The following is a 24,365-nucleotide window of genomic DNA, read 5'->3' on the forward strand; positions in this document are numbered from 1 at the left end:
CCAGCAGGCGGTCTCTCAACCACTGCGCCACCAGGGAAGCCCAACTCCGTGTGTTTTGACACACGTTGTTGCTGGGAGAACAGGCACTGTGTGTACAGCTCCACTGGGAGAGAGCAACTGAAAGCACATGCTTGGCGCCTCCTAGACCCTGTGTGCCTCTCCCCTTGGATGATTTTAATCTGTGTCCTTTTGCTGTAATAAACCATAATCATGAGTATCATCAGTCCTGGTGAATTACTGAACCTGAGGATGGCCTTGGGGACTTCCAAACTCGTAGCTGGAATCAGAAGTGATAGTCTTGGGGGGCCTGCTAAATTCAGATTCCTAATGCATAAAACCTCTAAGAGGAGGCCTGGAAATGTGCATTTTTAACATGCCCCTTGGGCAATTCCCATGACGTCAAAGTTGAGAACCACTGCTTGATGGCTACACAAGGTGACTGACTAGATTGAAGACAGCGGTCCAAATGCAGAGGTTGGCTCACATTTAACAAGCCCCAGTCCATCCTTAGCAGCTATGTCAGACAAATGCAGTAAAGAACAGAATCTTATGTGAGCAGCTGGGAGGCAGCTCTGCACCCAAGGCCTCTCCCTCCGCTGGCCCGATGTGGGGTTCTGAGGAGACCTGCATTATAACAGGACCTTCAAGATGCAGACTGGGGAGCCACGGTCAGCCCCAAACTGCTCAAGATAGCATGAGGGAAAATGAACTTCCTCTGGGATGGGTTTGGAAGAATGGGTCGCCCTGTATTTTTCACAAGCAGCCCACCTAATTCTGGCAAGTTTCAGTTGCAAGCTTGTGAAGAACTGCTTTCTAAGGAATCTCCATGATGGGTGTGGTGTTCGAGGTTGCTAACAATCCTTTTGTGACCTTTATACACGATCTGACAAGGATCTGTACACGTGCGGATGTTCTGCATTTTCCAATAATTCTGCAACTCAAAGCAACTCCATACCTCCATGGCCCCTGTACCGAGAGAGCGAATGGCAGCCCTCACATGACATGGGAGATGACGGGAAGCAGCTGGTAAAGGCTGCTAGGATTTGGATTCTCCCTCTGCACTTACAGGGGGCTCAGCTGGGCAGGCTTGTGAACCCTCGTCTGAGGCGGTCCGGCCATCATCTTGCAACAATGATAACTGATCATTTCTGTCATTTATCTTTGCTGCATCTGCCTCCAGCTGACCTGACCTTATTTCCTCTGGATTTGTTTTTCCTTTCAAGTCAGGACCACATTTAAGTTACGGAAATCTTTTTAAGAACAAAAACCCAAACTCACACTGAAGCCACAAGGGAGGGAGAGTAGGGAAGCAGCGACTTCTGTTACAAGAATCATAAATAAGTAATGACAGTGGTCCCGGAGACAGGGAGAGGCAGTGCTCTGCTCCTTCCCATCTTAGAAGATGGAAAATGAGAAGAGATTATCTTAGGGGAAGACATGCAAATACTTGCTCTTGTGGGCACAGGCTGCTGTTTCTGATAACCCATGTCCAAGGCAACAAGAAAGAAATTTTACAAGGTAGAAAATGCACACAAGAAGAAAAGGGTCCTAAAAACATTTTTAAAGCATCCATCTGTTTGGGGAAGTTTCTGAAACTGGGAGACAACTCACTTTCATATAGGAGTAACTGTAAAAAAGAAGTAGGACTACCTTGCTTTTGAAAAGTGTCTGCACCCCACAGTTTCACTGAATAAAGGAGTCACCTGCCATCTTTACCGCCAGCTTTAGCTCATGAGTCAAGTTGAATTTTTAATTCAAAATTTAATTTAATTCAAAATATAAACTTACACTGCACCTTTTCCCCAGGAAACTCAAAGAACCTCCTTAACTTCAAATTACTCATCTTTTATAGCAATCCTGGTCAGGTCTATGGGAGTCAAAATATTTTAATAAGTACTTAAAAATAACGCTTACTGAGTGAATTCATTATTTTCCCTTGTTGCACTCTGCAAGGAACTGGGGCAGAGAGGGTTCCAGCATGGAGACATAGCAGATTGGGACAGGGACAGGGGCAGCTCTCCTGTGCTCAGTTTCTAAAAGTTCCCAGGGTAATTCCAGTTACTGCTGCCACCTGCACTTTTTTGTCTCAAGTGCCCTCATTGTCTGCTTGTGGCTGAAGTCTGAGCTCCCATTGCCCAGAATAACCAAAATAGAACCTCTCGGAGAAAGTTCCAGGCACTGTTATTTCTAAAAGTTCCCAGCACTGTTATTTCTAAAAGTTCCCTGGGTGATTCTGACACGCAGCCTGGGTTGCACACCAGCAGGATGGTAGAAAGAGCACTGAACTAGGAGTCAGGGTGTGGGTCCTAATCCTGGTTTATTTGCCATGTAACGTGTGTAAGTCACTTAAACTCTACAGGCTTTAGTTTCTTTTCTTATTATTTTTTTTAATGTGGACCATTTTTTATAAAGTCTTTATTGAATTTGTTACAATATTGCTTCTGTTTTTATGTTTTGGTTTTTGGCCACAAGTCATGTGGGATCTTAGCTCCCCGACCAGGGATTGAACTGGGGCCCATGGCATAACCACTGGACCTCCAGGGCATTCCTGGCTTTAGTTTCTTTGTTTATAAAATGACAGCAGTGGGCTTCCCTGCTGGGTGGCGCAGTGGTTGAGAGTCCGCCTGCCGATGCAGGGGATACGGGTTCGTGTCCCGGCCCGGGAGGATCCCACATGCCACGGAGCGGCTGGGCCCGTGAGCCATGGCCGCTGAGCCTGCGTGTCCGGAGCCTGTACTCCGCAACGGGAGAGGCCACAACAATGACAGGCCCGCGTACTAAAAAAAAAAAAAAAAAAAAAAGACAGGAGCAGTGACATGCTCTGATTCTAAGAATTAATGATCTCCCAGAACCTCTCTTTTACACTACAGAAAATCATGTTCCCTTCCCCATTGTCAAACAATATCAGACCACATCCCCACATGAGTAGGCCTCAAACTTTTTTGCCTAAGAATCCGTTGAGAGTTTTAAAAAAAATATGCAGGATCCTTGGCCTCACTCCTAACATGCTAATGCAGGAGGTGTGAATATGCAGGGAGTCCTTGGCACACACTTTGGGAATCCGGTGCCCCGCATGGATAGGTTCTTACCGGTTTAAGCAAGATGCCACCCCCATGAGGTGTGGGTGTGGGCCCACTGTGATTATGTGTCACCTGCTCCCCCTCCCTTCCCCTGGGAAAAATCAGCTTTGGTCAGGTGAGGTGAACACATTGGAAAGCACAGACCTGGATCTGGGTACTAGCTCTGCCACTGGGATGCAGGGCTACCTATGAGACCGTGGAAAATGTAGCCTCTCCGAGCCTCCACGTTTCCTGTCTGTAAGGTAGTAGAACCTACTCCACAGGGTTGCCGTAGTAAAGAAGACAATGCATATAAAGCATAGGTACCCAATACATATAACAGATGCCTCCTAGAGAATTCCCTGGCGGTCCTGTGGTTAGGACTCCACGCTTCCACTTCAGGGAACACAGGTTCGATCCCTAGTCAGAGAATTAAGATCCCCCATGCGGTGCAGTGCGGCCATTAAATAAATGAATAAACAAATAAATTAATTAAATAACAGACACCTCCTAAAACACTGCAGTCTTGCTGAGAAGGGAAAACAGAGGCAATGTGAAGACCAGGAACAGGTATATGGGGGTGTTGGATGGGCCGGGTGCCCAACCCCAAGGTAGACTTTGCCGATAATGATGGGGGCGGGGCAGCTTCTGGATTGCTGTCTAGGGATCTTTCACCTTCAACCGCTGCCTCTCTGAATCCATCTTTGTCAACATCCCCAGAGTACAGGACCCGGGACAGGCAACTCAATTCACAGCGTCCTATGGAAAACTCATTCCCGATTGCTCTGACAACATTGCTAATTGTGGGCAAAGCAATGATAAAATGTGTACCAAGCTAATAAGAAGGATGCAAGGAAAGAATGCCTACGTGCTTTCCTTGTGTGTGAGTGACGAAAAATGGCTGGAGCCAACTGCACTTGGAACTCAAATGTCAGGAAAAGGAGTAAAGGGGAGGCCAGAAAAAAAAAATAGCGACTCCTGGAGGAGCTCATTGTAAGTATTTGCTGGCAAAGGCCTACCTGAGGGAGGCAAAAGTCTTCACCAGACCGCCTGTCTAAAGGGGGCATCAGGCAGATGGGCTCCACCAGGCCTACAGCCAAGTGATGAAGGAAGACAGGCCAGGAAGCACCACAGGAAACAGCTGTCAGTGCGCTGGGGCCTCCCTTGCCCACCTCATGCATGAGAACCGCCTGCTTAGACTGGCAGGTAATATACATGGCAACATCTAGTGTGGGGAGCTGGTCATCACGTGCACCATGGCTAGCGTGTCATTGGTACCCACATCGCCCTCCTAGGTGGAGGGACCTTTCCCCTGAGAAGCACCAAGAGGCTGGATGAGGTTGCTCTGTGGGTTGCCAGGCAAAGCTCATGGGTCTCAACTTGACCCCTGGGACTGCAGGTCCAACCAGACCATCCTGCCAGGGGCTACGCTGGTCCTTCTCAAGGCGAGGAAAGCCATCCCAAGGGGAGCTATCCTTACAGGGGCGGCCCTTTGGGGCTACACCAATGTGTGCTTGAAACAGTCCTTCTGTCTCTTGCTCGGCTCCAAGCACAGAGGGAGGGCTTCCTGAGAAAGCCGTCTGCTCAGCGAGTTGGTTCTCAAACAAGCGGCGCTCAGCAGACCCACCAGCGCTCAGCGGCGTGGTCCTGGGGTTGCTCAGAAGAGCCATGGCAGGTTTAAGCTGGTCTGGAACGTGCTCTGGAAGACTCGCACTTGAACAAGCTGTCTGCCTGCGAGACCTGTGGGACTCTAACTTCACCCAAATCCTTTCTACTTGCTTAGTACACATCTGAACTTTACCAGCGTGACCACTGACTATTTGCAGAGCTGCTCAAGAGAGAAGGTGAGGAGAAAAGAGAAAGGTCCCCTCCACCTCATAGAGGAGGGTCTGAGAAGAACTCCTCCGATATGAAGACCCTTTGCATAAAAATGTACTTCTGCAGCGGCGCTGGTGTAGCCTCTGCCTTCCCGCTGCATGATCGGGAGGTGGAAACTCAAAGGAGACAAGAAACAGGTGTGTTTCTGTACAAGGGGTACATGGTCTACATCCAAGGATGCTTCATGGGCATCCTGAATCCACGCAGAAGCTGAAGCTCTGGCTAGAGGTGTCTGGCTTTAAACGGTGTCCCAGACACTCTCCCAGAAATGAAAATCCAAAGAAAGGGGGGATTTGGGTGCTACAGAACATCATCTCGCAGTCTAAGTAAGGCTCTCACCCTACCCAGGAACTAGGCACAATTATTTAGTTAGTTCTCTTTTTTAAAACAAAACCAAAAACTTGTGTCTAGTTAGTATAACCAATGCCATAAGAGCTGAGATGTATTCTGTATCCCAGCTGGACCACGGGATGGACAAGTAATGAAATATTTCCATTAATATTGATAATAAATAGATTTTGGCAAGGCATAGGCAGATTCTTCTCTGTCTCCCATATGATATTTGTTCATAATATAAGTGGATTTTTTTTTCCTTCGGTACGCGGGCCTCTCACTGTTGTGGCCTCTCCCGTTGCGGAGCACAGGCTCCAGACGCGCAGGCTCAGCGGCCATGGCTCACGGGCCCAGCCGCTCCACGGCATGTGGGGTCTTCTCGGAACGGGCACGAACCCGTATCCCCTGCATCGGCAGGCTGACTCTCAACCACTGCACCACCAGGGAAGCCCTATAAGTGGATTTGAATTCATTTTATTTTAGTTTCTTTGGAATATTTATTTTTAAAATAAACTACTTTTTCATGGTGTGCAAATCACAGTCTGAATCGCTGCAATACTGACCCCGCCCCTTTTAAGGCTATCAGGGTACGGATAGCATCTTTCCATGTCCTGATTTGACATGTATTGCGTAAGTGTCAAGTGAATTTTTTTTAACACCTTTATTGGAGTATAATTGCTTTACAATGGTGTGTTAGTTTCTGCTTTATAACAAAGTGAATCAGCTATACATATACATATATCCCCATATCTCCTCCCTCTTGCGTCTCCCTCCCACCCTCCCTATCCCACAGCTCTAGGTGGTCACAAAGCAGTGAGCTGATCTCCCTGTGCTATGCGGTTGCTTCCCACTAGCTAGCTATTTTACATTTGGTAGTGTATATGTGTCCATGCCACTCTCTCACTTCGTCCCAGCTTACCCTTCCGTCCCCTGTGTCCTCAAGACCATTCTCTACGTCTGCGTCTTTACTCCTGCCCTGCCTCTAGGTTCTTCATAACCACTTTTATTTTTATTCCATATATATGTGTTACCATACGGTATTTGTTTTTCTCTTTCTGACTTACTTCACTCTGTATGACAGACTCTAGGTCCATCCACCTCACTACAAATAACTCAATTTCGTTTCTTTTTATGGCTGAGTCATATTCCATTGTATATACGTGTCATATCTTCTTTATCCATTCATCTGTTGATGGACACTTAGGTTGCTACCATGTCCTGGCTATTGTAAATAGAGCTGCAATGAACATTGGGGTACATGACTCTTTTTGAATTATGGTTTTCTCAGCGTATATGCCCAGTAGTGGGATTGCTGGGTCTTATGGCAGTTCTATTTCTAGTTTTTTAAGGAAGCTCCATACTGTTCTCCATAGTGGCTGTATCAATTTACATTCTCACCAACAGTGCAAGAGGGTTCCCTTTTCCCCACACCCTCTCCAGCATTTATTGTTTGTAGATATTTTGGTGATGGCCATTCTGACAGGTGTGAGGTGATACCTCATTGTAGTTTTGATTTGCATTTCTCTAATGATTAGTGATGTTGACCATCCTTTCATGTGTTTGTCGGCAATCTGTACATCTTCTTTGGAGAAATGTCTATTTAGGTCTTCTGCCCATTTTTGGATTGGGTTGTTTGTTTTCCTGATATTGAGCTGCATGAGTTGTTTGTAAATTTGGGGGATTAATCCTTTTTCAGTTGCTTCATTTGCACATATTTTCTCCCATTCTGAGGGTTGTCTTTTCATCTTGTTTATGGTTTCCTTTGCTGTGCAAAAGCTTTTACGTTTCATTAGGTCCCATTTGTTTATTTTTGTTTTTATTTCCCTTTCTCTAGGAGGTGGGCCAAAAAGGATCTTGCTGTGACTTATGTCATAGAACGTTCTGCCTATGTTTTCCTCTAAGAGTTTTATAGTGTCTGGTGTTACAGTTAGGTCTTTAATCCATTTTGAATTTATCTTTGTGTATGGTGTTAGGGAGTGTTCTAATTTCATTCTTTTACATGTAGCTGTCAGTTTTCCCAGCACACTTATTGAAGAGGCTGTCTTTTCTCCACTGTATATTCTTGCCTCCTTTAGCAAAACTAAGGTGACCATATGTGTGTGGGTTCATCTCTTGGCTTTCTATCCTGTTCCATTGATCTATATTTCTGTTTTTGTGCCAGTACCATACTGTCTTGATTACTGTAGCTCTGTAGTATAGTCTTAAGTCTGGAAGCCTGATACCTCCAGCTCCGTTTTTCTTTCTCAAGATTGCTTTGGCTATTTGGGGTCTCTTGTGTTTCCATACAAATTGTGAAAGTATTTGTTCTAGTTCTGTGAGAAATGCCAGTGGTAGTTTGATAGGGATTGCACTGAATCTGTAGATTGCTTTTGGTAGTATAGTCATTTTCACAATGTTGATTCTTCCAATCCAAGAACATGGTATATCTCTCCATCTGTTTGTATCATCTTTAATTTCTTTCATCAGTGTCTTATAATTTTCTGCACACAGGTCTTTTTTCTCCTTAGGTAGGTTTATTCTTAGGTATTTTATTCTTTTAGTTGCAGTGGTAAATGGGAGTGTTTCCTTAATTTCTCTTTCAGATTTTTCATCACTAGTGTATAGGAATGCAAGAGATTTCTGTGCATTTTGTATCCTGCTACTTTACCGAATTCACTGATTAGCTCTAGTAGTTTTCTAGTAGTGTCTTTAGCATTCGCTACATATACTATCATGTCTTCTGCAAATAGTGACAGTTTTACTTCTTTTCTAATTTATATTCCTTTTCTTTTTCTTCTCTTATTGCTGCGGCTAAAACTTCCAAAACTATGTTGAATAATAGTGGTGAGAGTGGGCAACCTTGTCTTGTTCCTGATCCTCGGTTTCAGTTTTTCACCATTAAGAACGATATCGGCTGTGGGTTTGTCATATATGCCCTTTATTATGTTGAGGTGAGTTCCCTCTATGCCTACTTTCTGCAGGGTTTCTATCATAAATTGGTGTTGAATTTTGTCAAAAGCTTTTTCTGCATCTACTGAGATGATCATATGGTTTTTATCCTTCAATTTGTTAATATGGTGCATTACATTTATTGATTTGCATATATTGAAGAATCCTTACATTCCTGGGATAAAACACTTGATAATGGTGTATGATCCTTTTAATGTGCTGTTGGATTCTGTTTGCTAGAATTCTGTTGAGGAGTTTTGCACCTATGTTCATCAGTGATATTGGCCTGTAGTTTTCTTTCTCTGTGACATCTTTGTCTGGTTTTGGTATCAGGGTGATGGTGGCCTCATAGAATGAGTTTGAGAATGTTACTCCCTCTGCTACATTTTGGAAGAGTTTGAGAAAGATAGGTGTTAGCTTTTCTCTAAATGTTTGATAGAATTCGCCTATGAAGCCATCTGGTCCTGGGCTTTTGTTTGTTGGAAGATTTTTAATCACAGTCTCAATTTCAGTGCTTGTGATTGGTCTGTTTATATTTTCTATTTCTCCCTGATTCAGTCTCAGAAGGTTGTGCTTCTCTGAGAATTTGTCCACTTCTTCCACACTGTCCATTTTATTGGCATAGAGTTGCTTGTAGTAATCTCTCATGATCCTTTGTATTTCTGCAGTGTCAGTTGTTACTTCTCCTTTTTCATTTCTAATTCTATTGATTTGAGTCTTCTCCCTTTTCTTCTGGATGAGTCTGGCTAATGGTTTATCAATTTTGTTTATCTTCTCAAAGAACCAACTTTTACTTTTATTGATCTTTGCTATTGTTTCCTTCATTTCTTTTTCATTTCTTTCTGATCTGATCTTTATGATTTCTTTCCTTCCTCTAACTTCGGGGGGTTTTTGTTCTTCTTTGTCTAATTGCTTTAGGTGTAAGGTTAGGTTGTTTATTTGAGATGTTTCTTGTTTCTTAAGGTAGGCTTGGATTGCTATAAACTTCCCTCTTAGAACTGCTTTTGCTGCATCCCATAGGTTTTGGATCATCATGTTTTCGTTGTCATTTGTCTCTAGGTATTTTTTGATTTCCCCTTTGATTTCTTCAGTGATCTCTTGGTTATTAAGTAGTGTATTGTTTAGCCTCCATGTGTTTGAATTTTTTACAGATTTTTCCCTGTAATTGATATCTAGTCTCATAGCGTTGTGGTCAGAAAAGATACTTCATACGATTTCAATTTTAGTAAATTTACCAAGGCTTGATTTGTGACCCAAGATATGATCTATCCTGGAGAATGTTCCATGAGCACTTGAGAAGAAAGTGTATTCTGTTGTTTGGGGATGGAATGTCCTGTAAATATCAATTAAGTCCGTCTTGTTTAATGTATCATTTAAAGCTTGTGTTTCCTTATTTATTTTCATTTTTGATGATCAGTCCATTGGTGAAAATGGGGTGTTAAATCCCCTACTATGATTGTGTTAGTGCAGATTTCTCCTTTTATGGCCGTTAGCATTTGCCTTATGTATTGAGCTGCTCCTATGTTGGGTGCCTAAATATTTACAATTGTTATATCTTCTTCTTAGATTGATCCCTTGATCATTATGTAGTGTCCTTCTTTGTCTCTTGTAATAGTCTTTATTTTAAAGTTCATTTTGTCTGATATGAGAATTGCTACTCCAGCTTTCTCCTGATTTCCATTTGCATGGAATATCTTTTTCCATCCCCTCACTTTCAATCTGTATGTGTCCCTGGGTCTAAAGTGGGTCTCTTGTAGACAACATATATATGGGTCTTGTTTTTGTATCCATTCAGCGAAGTTTAAGTCTTTTGGTTGGAGCATTCCATATACATTTAAGGCAATTATCGATATGTATGTTCCTATACATTTTCTTAATTGTTTTGGGTTTGTTACTGTAGGTCTTTTCCTTCTCTGTGTTTCCTGGCTAGAGAAGTTCCTTTAGTGTTTGTTGTAAAGCTGGTTTGGTGGTGCCGAATTCTCTTAGCTTTTGCTTGTCTGTAAAGGTTTTAATTTCTCTGTCAAATCTGAATGAGATCCTTGTTGGGTAGAGTAATCTTTGTTGTAGGTTTTTCCCTTTCATCACTTTAAAGATGTCCTGCCACTTACTTCTGGCTTGCAGAGTTTTTGCTGAAAGATCAGCTGTTAACCTTATGGGGATTCCCTTGTATGTTATTTGTTGTTTTTCCCTTGCTGCTTTTAATATTTTTTCTTTGTATTTAATTTTTGATAGTTTGATTAATATGTGTCTTGGTGTGTTTCCCCTTGGATTTTTCCTGTATGGGACTCTGCACTCCCTGGACTTGATTAACTATTTACTTTCCCATATTAGGGAAGTTTTCAACTATAATCTCTTCAAATATTTTCTCAGACCCTCTCTTTTTTTCTTCTTCTGGACCCCTATAATTCAAATGTTGCTGTGTTTAATGTTGTCCCAGAGGTCTCTGAGACTGTCCCCAATTCTTTTCATTCTTTTTTCTTTATTCTGCTCTGCAGTAGTTATTTCCACTATTTTATCTTCCAGGTCACTTATCCGTTCTTCTGCCTCAGTTATTCTGCTACTGATTCCTTCCAGAGAACTTTTAACTTCATTTATTGTGTTGTTCATCATTGTTTGTTGGCTGTTTAGTTCTTCTAGCTCCTTGTTAAACATTTCTTGTATTTTCTCCATTCTATTTCCAAGATTTTGGATCATCTTTACTATCATTAGTCTGAATTCCTTTTCAGGTAGACTGCCTATTTCCTCTTCATTTGTTAGGTCTGGTGGGTTTTTACCTCGCTCCTTCATCTGCTGTGTATTTCTCTGTCTTCTCATTTTGCTTAACTTACTGTGTTTGGGGCCTCCTTTTCGCAGGCTGCAGGTTCATAGTTCCTGTTGTTTTTGGTGTCTGGCCTCAGTGGCTAAGGTTGGTTCAGTGGGTTGTGTAGGCTTCCTGGTGGAGGGGACTAGTGCCTGTGTTCTGGTGGATGAGCATGGATCTTTTCTTTCTGGTGGGCAGGTCCACGTCTGTTGGTGTGTTTTGGGGTGTCTGTGACCTTATTATAATTTTAGGCAGCCTCTCTGCTAATGGGTGGGTTTGTGTTCCTGTCTTGCTAGTTGTTTGGCATAGGGTGTCCAGCACTGTAGCTTGCTGGTCATTGAATGGAGCTGGGTCTTAGCATTGAGATGGAGATCTCTGGGAGAGCTTTTGCCATTTGATATTACATGGAGCTGGGAGGTCTCTGGTGGACCAATGTCCTGAACTCAGCTCCGCCACCTCAGAGGCACAGGCCTGACACTTGGTCCAAGCCCCAAGACCCTGTCAGCCACACGGCTCAGAAGAAAAGGGAAAAAAGAAAGAGAGAGAGAGAGAGAGGAAGGAAGGAAGGAAGGAAGGAGGGAAGAGAGGAAGGAAGGAAGGAAGAAAAAAGAAAAATTAAATTAAAAAATAATTATTAAAAATTGAAAAGTAATAGAAAAAGAAAAAAAAGAAAGAAAGAAAGAGATAAGAGAGCAACCAAACCAAAAAGAAATCCACCAAGGGTAACAAGCGCTAAGAACTATACTAAAAGAAAAGAAAAAAGAAAACAATGAACAGACAGAACCCTAGGACAAATGGTAAAAGCAAAGCTATACAGACAAAATCATACCAAGAAGCATACACTTACACACTCACAAAAAGAGCAAAAGGAAAAAAAAAAAAAAAAAAAAAATATATATATATATATATATATATATATATATATATATCGTTGTTCCGAAAGTCCACCATCTCTGTTTTGGGATGATTCGTTGTCTATTCAATGAATAGACAGATTCTATTGTCACAGATTCTATTGTGGAATCTGTGTACTCCACAGATGCAGGTACATCAAGTTGATTGTGGAGATTTAATCTGCTGCTCCTGAGGCTGCTGGGAGAAATTTACCTTTTTCTTCTTTGTTCGCACAGCTCCCAGGGTTCAGCTTTGGATTTGGCCCCGCCTCTGCATGTAGGCTGCCTGAGGGCGTCTGTTCTTTGCTCAGACAGGACGGGGTTAAAGGAGCAGCTGATTCGGGGGCTCTGGCTCACTCAGGCCGGGGGGGAGGGAGGGGTACAGATGCGGGGCGAGTCTGCCGCGGCAGAGGCGCGCCGTGCGTTCTCCCGGGGAAGTTGTCCCAGGATCACGGGCCCGTGGCAGTGGCGGGCTGCACAGGCGTCCGGGAGGGGAGGTGTGGCTAGTGACCTGTGCTCGCACACATGCTTCTTGGTGGCGGCAGCAGCAGCCTTAGCGTCTCATGCCCGTCTCTGGGATCCACACTGATAGCCACAGTTCGTGCCCATCTCTGGAGTTCCTTTTGGCGGTGCTCTGAATCCCCTCTCCTCGCGCCCCCCGGAACAATGGTCTCTTGCCTCTTAGGCAGGTCCAGACTTTTTCCCGGACTCCCTCCCGGCTAGCCGTGGCGTACTAGCCCCCTTCAGGCTGTGTTCACGCAGCCAACCCCAGTCCTCCCCCTGGGATCTGACCTCCGAAGTAGCCGGAGCCTCAGCTCCCAGCCCCGCCCGCCCCGGCGGGTGAGCAGACAAGCCTCTTGGGCTGGTGAGTGCTGGTCGGCACCGATCCTCTGTGCGGGAATCTCTCCACTTTGCCCTCCACACCCCTGTGGCTGTGCTCTCCTCCGTGGCTCCGAAACTCCCCCCTCTGCTACCCGCAGTCTCTTTCCGCGAAGGGGCTTCCAGTGTGTGGAAACTTTCCCTCCGTCACAGCTCCCTCCCAGAGGGTCAGGTCCTGTCACTATTCTTTTGTCTCTGTTTATTCTTTTCTCTTTTGCCCTACCCAGGTACGTGACAAGGGGAGTTTCTTGCCTTTTGGGAAGTCTGTGGTCTTCTGCCAGTGTTCAGTAGGTGTTCTGTAGGAGTTGTTCCACATGTAGATGTATTTCTGATGTATTTGGGGGGAGGAAGGTGATCTCCACGTCTTACTCTTCCGCCATCTTGAAGGTCTCCCCTCAAATGAATTTATGCAAAGTCAATCTGACTTTACCTATACTTTTTCTTATGAAATGTGGGAAAGGGATGTATTAGCAGGGAAAGTGTCCCCCAGTAGACTAGTTGAGTGATTTTGGAAAGGAAGAGGCCCCGATGGTGGCCGTCCCCCTGGCCTTTAGTCACTGTACTTAGTATGTCAGCAGCCCTGTGCCCCCAGGCAGTATTTTCAGTCCTTTGCCAACTCCATGGTACCCTCTCCAGCATACTGGTCACCTCCCCTGCTCCCTGGACCATAAAGTATCCTCACCCCTGCTCAGGGATGTGCAGGCTCTAGTCTTACAGAAGCAGCTTTGACAAGCACAGATGTTTCTTAGGCTGGAGGCTTTGGGTGCCAGGAAAATTATTCATTGCCTATATTATCAGTTCTGTAAGTCCAAACTTCTGTAAGTGAGTTTGCCTGGAATAAACCATTTAGGTTGGAGTAAAAGGAGAGAAGGGAGATGGCTGGTATGTGTGGCAGGGTGAAGTGGAGAATAAAAGAGAGGGAATCTGTGTGAATGCACAAGAAAATATTTGCTTTAATACCACCTTGCTTCTGTGGAGCACTTTACTGTTATGAAGCATTTTAATGCATATGAACTTATTTTTAAAAATCTGTATCTCAGGCAGAACTGGCTGACAAGGGAAGACTGGAAGAAGTTCAGGCAACAGTGACAAGACCTGGGCTAGAACAGATGTGTCCCTAAATCACCATTTAAGTCTGGGAAGACTCTTAACTTCTCTGAGACTCAGTTTCCCTATTGATCAAACAAAAACTAAATTGGAACGAGGGCTTGGGTTATCTAACTTCTAGAGTGCCTTCGACTCTGAACGTTGGTGATGCCTTTTGTTATAACAATGTGCTGTTGCATAACTGACTACAGCAGGGCTTTTGTGACACCAAGAGGAAAGTCAGACTTAATCTTGTAGAGGAAAAATGCTGGCTTAGAATGAGTTACAGATCTGCTGCTTACCCATCAGTTGTGCGACTCTGACAAAGCGAGTAACTTCTCTGAGCCTCAGTTTCCTAATCAGGAAATGAGGACAATAAGACTTGTCTTGTAGGGCAGTTGTACTTGTTAAATGAGATAGTGAATCTCAATGTACTTTTAAACTCTAATGACCTAAAAAATGTGATAATTTATTGTTATCACGATCACCAGCATGCAGAAAAATCCATTAGCCCTCTAGGAATAACCTAACAGGGCTTCCCTGGTGGCACAGTGGTTAGGAATCCGCCTGCTAATGCAGGGGACACGGGTTCGAGCCCTGGTCCGGGAATATCCCACATGTCACGGAGCAACTAAGCCCGTGTGCCACAACTACTGGGCCTGCGTTCTAGAGCCCGCGTGCCACAACCACTGAGCCTGCGTGCCACAACTGCTGAAGCCTGTGAGCCTAGAGCCCGTGCTCTGCAACAAGAGAAGCCACCACAATGAGAAGCCCGTGCACCACAACAAAGAGTAGCCCCCGCTCTCAGCAGCTAGAGAAAACCCGTGTGGAGCAGCGAAGACCCAATGCAGCCAAAAATTAAATAAATGAATAAATTAATTAATTTTTAAAAATTACCTAACAACAGAAACAAATGAATTGAGCAGCCCTTACTATTCGCCCAGCGTAAGTCCTAATCAGGGAGTAAAGGCCATTTACAACTCCAGGGAAAAATAGTTTAGCTTCTTCCTTGCTTTACAACATCCATGGAGTAGACTTCTGTGTGCCCGTCGCCCCTGTAAGCCACATACAGCAGGCTTAGGCTGCTAACAATGATGATTTTCTCCACCGTGAGGGCAACGAAAGTAATCTCCTTATACAGATCTCTCAAAGACCACCATTTATATTAAAAATAATCAATTATACCATCGTACTTAGAAAGGCAATACCTGTTCTTCCAAACTTTGTAAAATGATGAGAGCACAACATCGTGACTGGAAATGAGGAATCCCGGTACGCTCTTTGGAAGCACCTGGTCTTATTTTAAGTTGCCTAATAAAAGAACTGACACTCCACTGCCATCCCCAGGTACACAGCCCCTCCCAGCACATTTGGGGCTAAGTGTTCAGAATTAGGCACGCAGACCTATATAATAGAAGCCTCTACTCCAAGGTGATTTTTCACTCCCTTTCTTGGAATTACTATGTATTACATTGTTATGTACAAGGTTGGAAAGAAGCTCATCTAAAAAGGGATAAACTTTTTTTTTTTTTCCAGGATGACCAAGTAACAGAGGGCCTTCATCTCTGGGCAATATTCAGGAAGCCTGTTGTTTTCTTTGTTCTCTGATGTTTTTGAGCTTGTCTGGGTTTTAAGCACTGGGTATCCTAGGCCATGGGTTTTAGCAGGAAAGTCTTTGCATACAAATTAAATAACCTTTTTTTTTTTTTTAATTGAAGTAGAGTTGATTTACAGTGTTGTGTTAGTTTCCAGTGTACAGCAAAGTGAGTGTTATATATATTCTTTTTCGGATTCTTTTCCATTATAGGTTATTACAAGATGTTGAATATAGTTCCCTGTGCTATACAGTAGGTCCTTGTTGTCTATCTATCTTATATAGTAAATAAACTTTTAATTAATAGAATCTTACAGAAATCATAGCTTGCATGGACTGCATGTAAGAGGAAAAATAAATTTACTTTTAAAAACCTTAATTCTTTATATAACTTTGGCTTTTTAAAAAATACCTTGAAAATAAAAGCAAAGGTAGCAAGTACTTTAAGGGTAAGACACCACCTTACCCATCCTTGATAATTTCCAAAGGGAGGAGCATAATAGATGTTTGATCAATGCTTGCCAAATTAAATTACTTTAAAAGTTTCATAAAGAAGATATACACTAAATCAGAATAAGAGTTTACATAGCATTATTATAAAAGCTCTATCTCCAAATAAAATCAATAATGGTGTTAAGAGAAAGTGAAACTCTCTTGTAATGAACTTGTTGAGATATTAGTTCTGTGCCTCATGGAAATTTGGGGCTAGAATTAATTCTTAATTCATGCCTATTCCTACTTCAACCTTGCTGATCATCAGAGATATATAATCAACAACTGGCATTCCAATTACTTAAACTCAATGCATTCTTTTAAACTCTAAAAGTATCTCTATAGGGTGAAAACAAACAAGCAAAAAATATATATATATACATACATAAAGTTGTTGCAACCAATAGACTTAGGGACAATTGCTAGGAGTAAATGAATATCTTGTCACGACCAATAAATTTAGGGATACCTGCTAGAAATAAATGTCTACCTTGTCAATCTACCACTGTTTGCCACAGTTCTTTCTCTCCTTAAATGAATCATGTCTAACGCAGAACTGATAAGTAGTAATTGATTTAATTCTCTGAGTAACACGCATCTTCTGTATCATTATATACAGTTTTGGCCCAATATATTTACTGCACTTTTTATTGAGTAACATGGAAACGAGTGCTGAGTTGGCAGCCCAATAATGAATGGCGCTCATGTTATCTGAGTTGCTCTCTTGCATTGACAAAAATGGTGATAAATTGGGTTGTAATTGAGAAAGAAAAGGAAGACGATTACTCCTGATGCTGAGATGCATTTATCCCCTGCCCCAGCCCTTACTGAACACGCGTGCTCCTCCATCAGTCTGCAAGATCAGCCCTGAAACAGAAAGCAGCCCAGGGTACCGCCCCGTCTGGCACACAGGCTCATACCCCTGCAGCCACAAGCTTGACTACGTGAGTGGCTTCCATGGGATGGGGGTAGGGGGTGGAGGAGAGCACTTTACCTTCCTGCACACAGACGGGTTTATCACTTGGGATCCAGCCTAGGGTTCCGTTCAGATGTTTCATACACAGTCTCTTTGTAGAGCCCTTCAGCTTGAATCCGTCTTGGCAGTGAAATCGGGTGACGGAGCTTTCAAAGAAAACCCCTCCGCTGGGCGTCCTGAAGCCATTCTCAGGGACGCCTGGGTCAGCACACACCTGAAGGTCATCGAACCCTACATGGACAGAGAGAAGAAAAGGTGCCTCTGAATATATTCTTCGGATGCTGAAGGTTTCCCATGATAAATGGCAGACACTGTATTCTTTCCGATGCTATGGGCCACCCAACTCCACCAATAAAAAAGCCAAGAAAATAAACACTCTAGTGCACATTTCACACTGCTTTTTGCTCTTTGCTTAGAAAAGCGCTCATTAGTGATTTCAGTTCCACGGTCAAGTTAGCCCTTCAAGGAGTTTCTAGGAGTAGCAGACGAGGAAAAGTAAACAACGAAAGGAATACAAAATGGTAAATGTCGAGACTAAAGTACAAAATGCAGAAGGGAGCGGAGGAGGGAGAGGTAGTCGGGAAAGGGGGAGATGGAATCTGAGCCTGGCTTTGAAGGACGGGTAAGACTTCAAGGACAGAACCAACTTCGTGAAGGGGGACACAGGGGAATGGCTTGTGCAATGGCCGGGCCGGGAGACCGCGGGCGTGTCTGCAGAGCAGCAGGTGGCTGAGAGCGATATAGGGTTTGCAGAAGAGGCAGGCTGGCGATGCCCACCCTCCCCTGCCCCCTGCCCTCGCCCCCATCAGCCAGGCCTGGTCGACATTTCTCCTCCTCCGGGAGGCCTTCCTTAACCCCACTCTCCCTGTCCCCCCCGCCCCGCCCCAATTTGTTCCACCACTGTAACGTGAACACAGCCCTGTACTGAATCATTTGGAGAATGATCGCCTCTCTGTCAGATCGCCTCTGACAGGTTTTGAGACTTTTTCACTCTTGTGAAACCTATCACAGCTCCGCCTAGAACGTGCTCCATAAATGTTTGATGAGTGAATAAACAGAGTTGGAAAAGGGAGAGGGAGACATACCGGGGTGACCCTAGAAAGCCAGGCTGAGCGGGGAGGCCAGTGTGGGGCCATGGAGCTGGGCAGTGGGGACCAGGAGGCCGACAGGACAACAGCCTGAGGGACTAAGCGGAGGAGAAAGGGCCCAGGGCGTGGCTAGGAGACCCAGGTAATGGTGCAGTCAGACGTGGTGGGCCTGAGGGCACAGGAAAGTGCTGGAAGCAGCAGGGAGGGCACCAGAGTGTGAGACATCCCAGCTCCAGGGGCCCCTTGTCAACTGACTGGATGTCGGGGTGGGGGAGACAGCCAGATGACTGGGACGAAGGCCCGACTCTGGCCTCAATGAGGAGGAGAGGGCTGGGGTCATGGCCCGCACGGAGAGCTTCGGACAAAGACATGACTGGGACCAGATTTGCACTTTTGAACGATCTTTTGTGTAGCCACATGGAGCTCATGGATGTCACGAGCTCGTTGGGGGACCCCAAGGATAAGGAAGGGGTCGTCTATGTGCACAATGCTCCAACGTACCCTCCAAGGAAAGCAATGTAGGCGACAGAGAGAGCCCCAAACTTCTGTGCACTATGAAGGCCTTCTACTCCATTTTCTTACAAAATCAACCAACAAATCCTTCCTGAAAAGGTACCCAGAATAACTATGCATGATTTCTTCCAGATGGGGGTTGGTGTGCCCATCCACCCCCGCCCCCAGCGCAGCTGCTGGTGCCAGGTCAAGACGTGGCAGAGGGACAGGAATAGCCTGGGCCGTCTTAGAAAAGCCCAGCCCAGACCGAGAGGCAGTATCACCAGGGCTCTTGGAGGACTTACATGGTTTCCAGGCGATGCCCAGATGTCGGACTCATGAGATATCTGATCCTCTGTAACACACTGGGCTTGCAAAACGTCCTCAGCTGGTAGGTGATTCCCTGACCCCAACTTTCATGGGCTCATGAAGGGCTCACTTGCTGTCCTCCCCAACTGACCTCAAGACCCTGGACATTGTGCCAGCACCGCTGTGCTGAAAGCCACACGACACAGCACAGTAGGCACCGCGGCAGCACGGGGTCCAGCAGTCACAACGTGCTCTCTCTGCCGAGGGCATGTGGCTGTGGACCAAGCGAAAAGTCAAGGAGGAAAGCAGGGAGGTGGAGAGCGTCCACATCTGACTCTATTACATCTTTAAGTGGGAGCAGGTCTGATACTTTATGAAACAGAAGACGCTTTGACAAAGGACACCATCTAGCCTCTCAGCCCCCCTGACACGCAGCCGCAGCTCTGCCCCGCTGTGAGCACCCTGACAGTGGAGGCTGTTTTCCAGCCCCTTGGAGGGTGATTAATACCCATCTGGGGGGAGGGCAATAAAGTACTAGCAGGATGGCTTCATGTTTTCGTTTCAAAGGAAAGCACTGTAAATTGTCAAGTGCTTCCTAAGTGATGAAGGTCAATGATTTCCTTCTGAGTCTGGCCATCTCAGGGTGGGTCCTTTAAACGTATACCCATTATGGTATTGAGGGGGCAACTAGCAGCAATGGAATTCGTGACTCCATGCCAGCCCAGAAAGCCTAGAAGCATAAACATACAGAAACCTGAATGGTCTGGACGCTTTCTGGCAGTCTGTGAGTGAAAGTCACTCTGACACACACGCCGTAAGTCAAACAGAGGCCGTGTCAGTCACTGGGCGGCCACAGAAGGGCAAGCCGAGGGTAAGAGGATGGGACAGCCTTCTGGAAGGTCTGGGGCTGACTGCTCACAGCTAGGCAGACACCCGCCAGCCAGAGGGAGGAAGGGCACTGGGGGGGTGCAGGTCACAAGGCATGGAGGTGGGAAGCCGCTGAGCACATTTCAGGGAAGAGGTCGTTCTGCCAGGCTGGGGGCAGGGTGACCACCATAGGTGGAGCCCTGGGGTGGAGGGTGGTGAAGGGAGGGCAGGAGACGGCGACAGCAGATCCCGAAGGCTGAATGTGTTAGCTAAGGGTCTGGACTTAATGAGGAGGTTAGGGGTAGGGGCATGGTATGTACTGAGAGCTTCGAACAAAGACACGACTGGGATCAGATTTGTTTTGTTGAATGATCTTTCCTGTACTCGCAAGGGGGACTGACTCGTCTAGACCAAGCAGGAGGCAGGAAGCTCATCGGAAGTGCCTCCAGGCCACCAGCTGCACCGAAGGAGCAGCAGGGCAGCTTTGTAAAAGGACATTCACGGATCCAGGCTCTCTCTGGCTGGGCTGGGACCCAGAAGTCCTGAGTTTTAGAAAGTTCTCTCAATGACTCTTAGGCAGCTAGTCCCGCACCTGCCCAAGGGAGGACCGGCATCTGAGAACTGTGGGACCTCAGGGCTCGTGCCAGAACTGGGTGGGAAACGAGGAGTCAGAAGCAAGGCGGGCGCAATGGAACAGAAATAGGGCCACATGAGACACTAAGGACACAGAATCACAAAACCTGTGACCGACTGGACGGAGGACAGGGTTAGGGGAATGAATTAAAAGAGAGGCATCTAGGATAACGCCCATGTTCTGATGTCGACGACGGCGTAGACAGCAGGGCCGTGCACTCAGACTGACAGGACAAGGTGAAGACAGCAATGATATGTCTGGTGGGGGGCCGGGGAGTTTGAGTTCTTGGTGGAGGGGGGACACCCAGGCAGAGATGTCTGGTGATGAGCTGGAGGCCGAGTCTGAAGCTCCATGGTGCCCCGGGCTGGTGCGGGCACGGGCGGGTGCACTGTCCCGGGAACGAGCACAGCGTGAGAGGAGAAACAGCCGAGGCACCCACAAAGGACACTGGGAACATAGGGCCACGGAGAAGGAAGACCTGACTGTGTCATGGGAGCGAGGGAAAGGGTTTCAGGAAGGAAGGAGTGGGCAGCAGTGTCAGCTAAGATCCACTAAGCAAAGTCTGAGAAGCATGCACTGGCTGAGGGCAGGGAGCAATGGGACCAGTGCCCAGGCAGCTTCAGGGACAAGGAAGAACTATCCCTGGGGGAGGATGCCTGCCTGCTGACGTTTAGCAGGGGGCAGTGAGAGTAAGCATGGGCTTCTCTTTCCAGATGCTTAGTGGGAACAAAAGAACACAGGTTGGGAGTTATCCCTGGATTAGGGTCAAGGGAGGGGTTTGATTGTTGTAATAAAATTATAAGATGAAGGAGATTTGAAAATGTCTCTACACAGCAGGGAGAAACAAAGATTGCAGATGAGGAGGAGCAAAGGGGAGGCAAGAGGGGTAAGTTCCCTGCACCTGGATGTGGGCAGGGAGGGGACCCAAACCCTGGAGGAGGGATTGCCCTCCACTGAGGCAGGAAGGGGAGTTATGCCAGAACCTCCACTGAGGGAAGCATGTGCCCCATAATGTGCTCATCCTCCAGGACTCAGCTTAAATAGCGCCTCCCCCTGGGAGCCTTCTTCTTCCCTTCAGGCACCTGGGCTGACCTCTCTTAGCGAGCCCCTCGCCCTGTCGTTGCTGGTCTGCTTAGCTGTCTCTCCCACTGGGCTGTGAACTCCTGGAGGGGGAGATGGGGTCCTATACTTCACTTCCTCCTACACTGAGTGTGAGCATTCCACAAGTGCTGCTAGTGAAGGACTGGTGGGTGGATAGGTGGATGGATAGATGGGTGATGGATAGAGGATAGGTGGGGGGATAGATGGATGGAGAGAGGATAGGTGGATGGATAGAAAATAGGTGGGTAGATGGATGGATGGACAGGAGATGGATGGATGGAGAGATGATGAGGATAGGTGGGTGGGTGGCTGGCTGGCTGGCTGGCTGAATAGAAGATGAATGGATGGAGGGTGGGTGGGTGGGTGGAGCCACACGCTCTGCTGCACTCATCAAGCAAAGGTCCCTACCCCATCCCACCAGTCACACCTATCACTCTGATAGTCCCAGAAGCTTATGTATTCCACAGACAAGGGAGGTGTGCATCCTCTCCCCCAGCACAGACGCACTCTCTCCTAACACCCTCTCACCTTCCTCTCGTCTCCCAGCCTAAGTAGACTGCATTCCTTAGGTTTTTATACCCTTCTTCCAACCCACATCCTCAGACACCTCAGCCTTCCTCCTCCGTCTCCACTGTAGGGCCCAAGGTAGGTTTACGCAAGGGATTTGGCTGAGACATCTGTGCCTCCCCCGCTACCACACACACACTTTGGGCCGGTCATCCCCTGCTCACAAATGAGCCATGGGGAGTGCTAAGTCCTAGGCACTGACCCCTCGACTTGTCACATCACCCTACCACCGTTCCCCGGGCCACAGAGCCGTTCTCTCTCAGAGAAGGACAGATCATTCAAGAGAGAGCTGAAGATGCAGCCCCGAATCCACCAGAAAAATGACTCCTGCTCTAATAAATAAATGATGAGAGCATCGTGGAAATGATGACGGGAGAGCAGCAGAATTTCCCAATGAATCTAACTCGGTACTCTTTCTTTCTTTATTCCTTCCTTTGAAAAAGAGCATTTCCATCCACTTTCTCCGCTTTCATGTCACCACTGCTAGCCTCCGGCTCTGTCCCCGTGCCTGGGACAGCGCTGACGATCAGGGTGCTGTGGGCTGTGGGATCCAGCCCTCGGCATGGAAGAGGGAAATAAGAACAAGTGGTAAAAAGAGAGCAATCAGAAAATGGGATGGTATAAGAAGAAAATATTCTTCATTTTGGACAACTAATCCCATTGAGCAAGATAGTAATCTTCTAGGACTTGCCACATCTTCAGACTCCACTTTTCAAATCACCCCCAAGCGGATCAGTTCCCAGCCCAGGTCATTCTTCTGTAGAGCTGTTCTCTTAATGCCTTTCTGAAATGTTGACGATCAGCCCCATCAGATAACACATCCATTAAGGGGGTGGGCTGCTTTAGGTATTAGGGAAGAGGAGTGGAAAATAACTTGAGCATGAGCCCACTCAAATAATCTTATCCCAGGAACCATACTCCTAAGGTCCTGACCGCTTTCACCCCATTCTTCAAATTCTGTGTATGCTTTGGAGCTAAGTAGCCACAGCATGGAGAAAAAAGTTCACAGCATGATTTCCAATATGTTTCTTTGTGGGGGAAGTGGGAGGAAAAGGGAATATTCCATTTTCATAAGTGCCTGGAAGCAGCATCCCCTAGCAGTTGCTTCTAAATTCAATTCAGAGCGCAACACCTATCTACGAGAGACAGTCTTTGTGATGGTTCATTTTATGTGTCCACTTGACTAGGCCAGGGGATGCCCAGATATTTCATCAAACATTTATTCTGGCTGTGTCTCTGAGGGTGTTTCTGGATGAGACTGACTTTGAGTGGGTAGACTGAGTAAAGCAGATTGCCCTCCCTTATGTGGGTGGGCCTCACCCAATCAGTTGATGGTCTGAAGATAAAAGGGAGAGTAGAAAGAATTCTTGCTCTCTCCTGACTGTCTTCAAGCTGGCACATCAATCTTCTCCTGCCATCAGACTCAGACTGAGACTGGAACTTACACCATGGGCTCTCCCGGTTCTCAGGCCTTCGGATTCAGACTGGAACTTCCACTCTCGGCTCTCCTGAGTCTCCAGGTTGCCAACTGCAGATCTTGGACTTCCCAGCCTCCATAATTGCATTAGCCAAGTCCTTATAGTGCATGCATGGGATCTACCTCCTATGGGCTCTGTTTTCTCTGGAGAACCCAGACTAATACAGTCTTCCTAAAGGTACTCGTGCACTTTACAAACAAGAGTAACATGGATGCTGACTGTCCCCACACTCCAGAGGATGATATTTCTCTCTGGACCCCTGAGTTCAGGTAAGCAGCCCATTGAGGCAGTTGGGGCACAGTGGCAGGGGCGGGGGCAGCGCCTGGGGTCTGAACGGCATGCTGTAGAGTCCTGGCCTGAGGTCCCCTCTGGTGCTTTCTCAGCCTGTGTCACACTCTTGAGTCCTGGCGTCTCCATTACTGGCACTGATTTTCCTGCTTACTGTTTGTGAGCCCAGGAACAAGTCACGGGTAGGATTGTAATTTGAACTTGTTCTCAGTGGGATTGAGAGAATCCCCGTCTTCACATACAAAGAAATGCATCCGGCCTCAATCTCATTACGAAGTCTTGACACTTCTGATTTGGTTACTTCTGAGTCTGCTGAAACCTACCGGACAGTTTTACTGTGAGCAACAGAAGTCTTTGAAAAGAATCATAAAAACGAAAGAGGTGTGAAAAGCAATCTTTTGGCTTATTATAACTGAAAAGTCATATCCTAGAAAGGAAGAGTGTATCAAATGTAGCCAAATCAATTTCAAACTAGGACCAGGCTTCCGTTTCCCTGTAAACTGCTATATGAGTCTTTGGGGGAAGAAACAGAATAGAGACACAAAAATTGATTTTTTATGCATTTACTTAGTGAGAAGGTCCTTTTCCTGTCGTATTTCACGTTTGTGAATGACTCGAATCTT

The 24,365-nt window shown here is 46.1% G+C and overlaps 1 protein-coding gene across 3 annotated transcripts in view; it reads right to left on the reverse strand.

The window, feature by feature from the left end:
- SUSD4 (sushi domain containing 4) overlaps nucleotides 1–24,365 on the reverse strand; it is a 126,292-nt gene that overhangs the window by 41,444 nt on the left and 60,483 nt on the right. For all 3 annotated transcript variants that reach the window (XM_029229646.1, XM_029229648.1, XM_029229647.1), the window contains exon 3: nucleotides 16,937–17,149. In XM_029229646.1, the coding sequence (XP_029085479.1) occupies nucleotides 16,937–17,149 (213 nt within the window). The remainder of the gene's footprint in view (nucleotides 1–16,936; nucleotides 17,150–24,365) is intronic.

Source organism: Monodon monoceros, unplaced genomic scaffold (genome assembly GCF_005190385.1).
Source record: "Monodon monoceros isolate NGI ecotype Baffin Bay Population unplaced genomic scaffold, NGI_Narwhal_1 Super_Scaffold_18, whole genome shotgun sequence".
Lineage (NCBI taxonomy): Eukaryota > Metazoa > Chordata > Mammalia > Artiodactyla > Monodontidae > Monodon > Monodon monoceros.